The sequence below is a fragment of the Primulina eburnea genome, unplaced genomic scaffold (genome assembly GCF_022965805.1).
Source record: "Primulina eburnea isolate SZY01 unplaced genomic scaffold, ASM2296580v1 ctg57, whole genome shotgun sequence".
Classification (NCBI taxonomy): Eukaryota; Viridiplantae; Streptophyta; class Magnoliopsida; order Lamiales; family Gesneriaceae; genus Primulina; species Primulina eburnea.
The window spans coordinates 2,860-6,614 of NW_027331358.1; the positions used below are offsets into that span (position 1 = coordinate 2,860).

Genomic DNA, 3,755 nt, shown 5'->3' on the forward strand with positions numbered 1-3,755 from the left:
GTTTTTGATGCCATAGTAGGTTATCCAGAGGATTGGACGCGTCTGGTGGAGCGTCAGGTAGTGGTGCCCAGTCGTCGAGTCGTGGTTGAGAGTTTCCCAGATATATAACACTATATTATGGAGTCATACATTACCGGGGAGATGCCCCGTGTAGCTGTACTGTTGTTTTACGATGTTTTGAATTGATAGTGGTGGTGATCGAGCCTTGCCGGCTCTGCATGTGTTTAGTCCCGGCCAGTGCGGCTATAGGTTTGTGAATTGCGATTATGACTTTATTTCGAGTATATAAATATTGTTTGTGATGTTTTGATTTTTTTTGGGAAGTCCTATTTACGAATAGGTCATGCCGAAATTTCTGTAGGCCCAAAATGGAAAAAATTTTAATCGCTTTCGCTGTTTACGTTAATAAATCCTTGGTTGTTTGGTCATTAAACGTTAATCAGGAGCACGGGCCCCCACAGTTGGTATCAGAGCGTAACTGGGATATGCTCGAATTAGAGTCTAGGGCACTTGAGTCTAGACACAAATAAAATGATTGCGTATGTGTTTGACTATTTGCTCTTATTTGAATTATTTGGTGTGATTTCTTTGAATTTGCCTGACGATTAGCTGATTAGGCATGATATGTAGTTTAGAAATTGCCTATTAATTTCTTTTACCTGTTATCTGCCTGTGTATTTAATCCTCGTGTCTTGTAGAATGGCACCTAGAGGAAGAGGTAGAAAAGGGAAGGAAATAGCGCAAGAATCTGAGGCACAAAATGTTCGAGGACTTGCTGATATCATTAGAGGTAGACGTGGTCGACCTCGAGGACAAGTCGCTCAAAACATTGAGAAGAAAGTGTACCAAGAACCTCCTCGACCTGAAAGACCTGGAGCTAGACAGGCAGTGATTGAGCAAGAAGTGGAACAGCTGACACAGAAAGTTGGAGGAATGCAGTTAATAATTTCGCAGTTCCAAGAATTACGTCCTCCAAAATTCTTTGGCAATGAGAGCGGAGAAAAAGCAGCAGGCTGGCTGAAAAGCATAAATCATCTATTTAATTTGATGGAGTATTCCCAAGATATTAAATTGAAGCTTGCCATCTACCAACTGAAAGACCGAGCACAACTCTGGTGGGAAGCCACAGAGGAAGCAATGAAGGACTCCGGTGAAATTATTACTTGGGATGCATTTCGTGCTCACTTTACCCAAGAATATGCACCACCGTCATATTATGCTGCTAACGAAGAAGAGTTCAATCAGTTGGTGCAGGGAAACAAATCAGTTGTGGAATATGCTTCACAGTTTTCTGCTCTTTTGCCCTATGTTCCACATGTTGCTAGGAATGATCAGGCTAAACTATCACGTTTTCTGCATGGGTTGCAACGGACTGTTCATACTTTGGTAATGACTGGATCGCCTAATACGTATATTCAAGCAGTGGAAAAGGCGAGGAAAATTGAAGCAAGTTTGCTCAGAGGAGACCCACAGCCAGGTCCATCATCTGTTTCTCAGGGATCTGGTAGTAGTATGTCAATGCCAGTGGATTTACCTCCATATCAGCTGTACAGTCATACCAACAACCCAAACAGCCGAGGTACAAGGTAAAAGGAAAGCAATTCAAGAGAAGTCTCAATCCAGCTCTTCCAGTTCAGGAAGTGCACGAGGAGGAGGTTCGGTTGGGTCGTCTAGCACTGTGCATTGTGACCGATGTGGTGGTCGACATTTTAGTTCCCAATGTGTAGGAGTACAGGGATCTTGTTACGTTTGTGGTCAAGTTGGGCATTTTGCCAGAGTATGCCCTAATGCACAAAGACAGCAATTTCAGCCACAACAGTCTGGACAAGTTCCCCGTGGACCAGTCTTTAGACCATATGCTCCTACCCAGTCATTTCAGCAATCCGGTTATCCACCTCCTAGAGGTCCTATTCAGCAGCCATTTCCAGGGCCGCAGCAAGCTCAAGTCCATGCTTTGACTCAGGACCAGGCCCAGGATGCACAAGGCGGAGTTATTGCAGGTATTTGCTATGTTTTCGATTATCCTGCGCGTATATGAGACACTGGAGCATCTCATTGATTTTTATCTGCTGCATTTGTTGATGAGCATGAGATTTCTACTATTCCGTTGTTGGATACTGTGTCTGTGGCTACTCCTGCCGGTGTATACTTGATGTCTCGCGAGATAGTTATAAATTGTGTGATTAGGTTTGAGAATAATATTATGATAACTAATCTAATCAAGTTAGCCATGTCTGATTTCGACTGTATCCTCGGTATGGATATATTGACGAATTATCGAGCTACTGTTGATTGTTTCCATGGAGTTGTCAGATTTAGACCGTATTATGGCAGCAAATGGAACTTTTACGGGTATGATTCACAGTCTCGAATTCCATTAGTATCTGCAATGGAAATGTTCAGGTTGTTGTCAATCGGCAACGAAGAATTTTTGATCTATGCTCTTAATGCAACACGGGAAGAACGATTGAAAGTTTCAGACATTCCTGTTGTCAAGGATTTTCCTGATGTATTTCCTGATGAAATTCCAGGTTTTCCGCCTCAAAGGGAAATAGATCTCAGTATTGAATTGATGCTAGGGACAAATCCTATATCTAGAGCACCATATCGTTTAGCTCCGACAGAGTTGAAAGAACTCAAAGAACAGCTTCAGGAGTTACTGGAGAAAGGCTATATATCAGACCAAGTACGTGTTAGAGTAGGTGCCCGTCGAGCCAAGTGTTGGCCGAGTGTTCACAATGAAACTCTATGTATAAGCAATCTTTATTTTAATAATATTTGAAATTATTATTTTGGCAAATCTTTATCTGTATACCCATGCTAGCTGCATAGATAAAGCCCTTGAATATACAAATAGTAGAAAGAATATGAGATGCTCATATGATGAGTATCATGAAACTCATATTTGTAATACTGTATATTCTAAACGGTTCCTAGTCGATTCAGCCGCCACTAAGAAGGATATAGGCCGCTCGAGTTAGAGACTAGTATCTGCGATGTGAGTACCATGTTTCATTGGTAGGGGACATTGTGATGTCCGAACATGCAGATAGGTGCTCCTTGTAGAGTGCACTGAACAACCCTCCATAAAAGGACTTTCCAAGTGGTTCTCACTTATCGAGTGGAAAAGTCCTGGTTTATGGTTGTACAGAATTAGTCCTTATGACCCGGGACAACATTGAGACTCTATGTGCTAGAATTACACTTTGACTTGTTTACCGACTCTCATGGGGTCATCAGGTGGCAAGGTTGGGTGTTCTGTCGAAACACATAGGAGTCGATGCATTGTAGTCGGGGATTCACCGCTTACCTTCGGGTATGGATATCCTATGTGTTATCATGTGTATGTAGATGAAATCTCTGGCCAGAGTATGGTTGTAATTATGAAAGGGTTTCATAGATTACACCATCGATGCAACTACGACATGACACATAGTATCGATTCATTGACAACTCTCGATAAACCAATGGTTGTCGAATCGATCGGGATATATGAGTTGAAGGGACCGTACTGTACGCTAACCATAATTGAATGGTTCTTGCAGGCACTATCATTGATACCTAGGGAATCATGTAAGCGATGCTGCTAGGCGTTTAACGTGATTGGTTGGGTACTATCAGACTTGAGTTCTGACGTTCTTACTATCAAGGAGTTGATAAGTAAGAATGGAGCAATTGGGGTATGCTCATATAAGGACATGTTTAGTCCGAATCACATGGAGATGTGAACCCACGGCTAGTTGTATCAATGAACC

At 42.2% G+C, this 3,755-nt stretch overlaps 1 protein-coding gene across 1 annotated transcript; it reads left to right on the top strand.

Moving 5' to 3' along the window:
- Window positions 1-2,230: 2,230 nt before the first annotated feature.
- Window positions 2,231-2,686, top strand: LOC140821470 (uncharacterized; the record flags this gene model as incomplete). Its single annotated transcript, XM_073181967.1, has 1 exon — window positions 2,231-2,686. A coding segment is annotated over exon 1 (456 nt), but the record flags the coding sequence as incomplete, so codon positions are not given.
- Window positions 2,687-3,755: the final 1,069 nt, after the last annotated feature.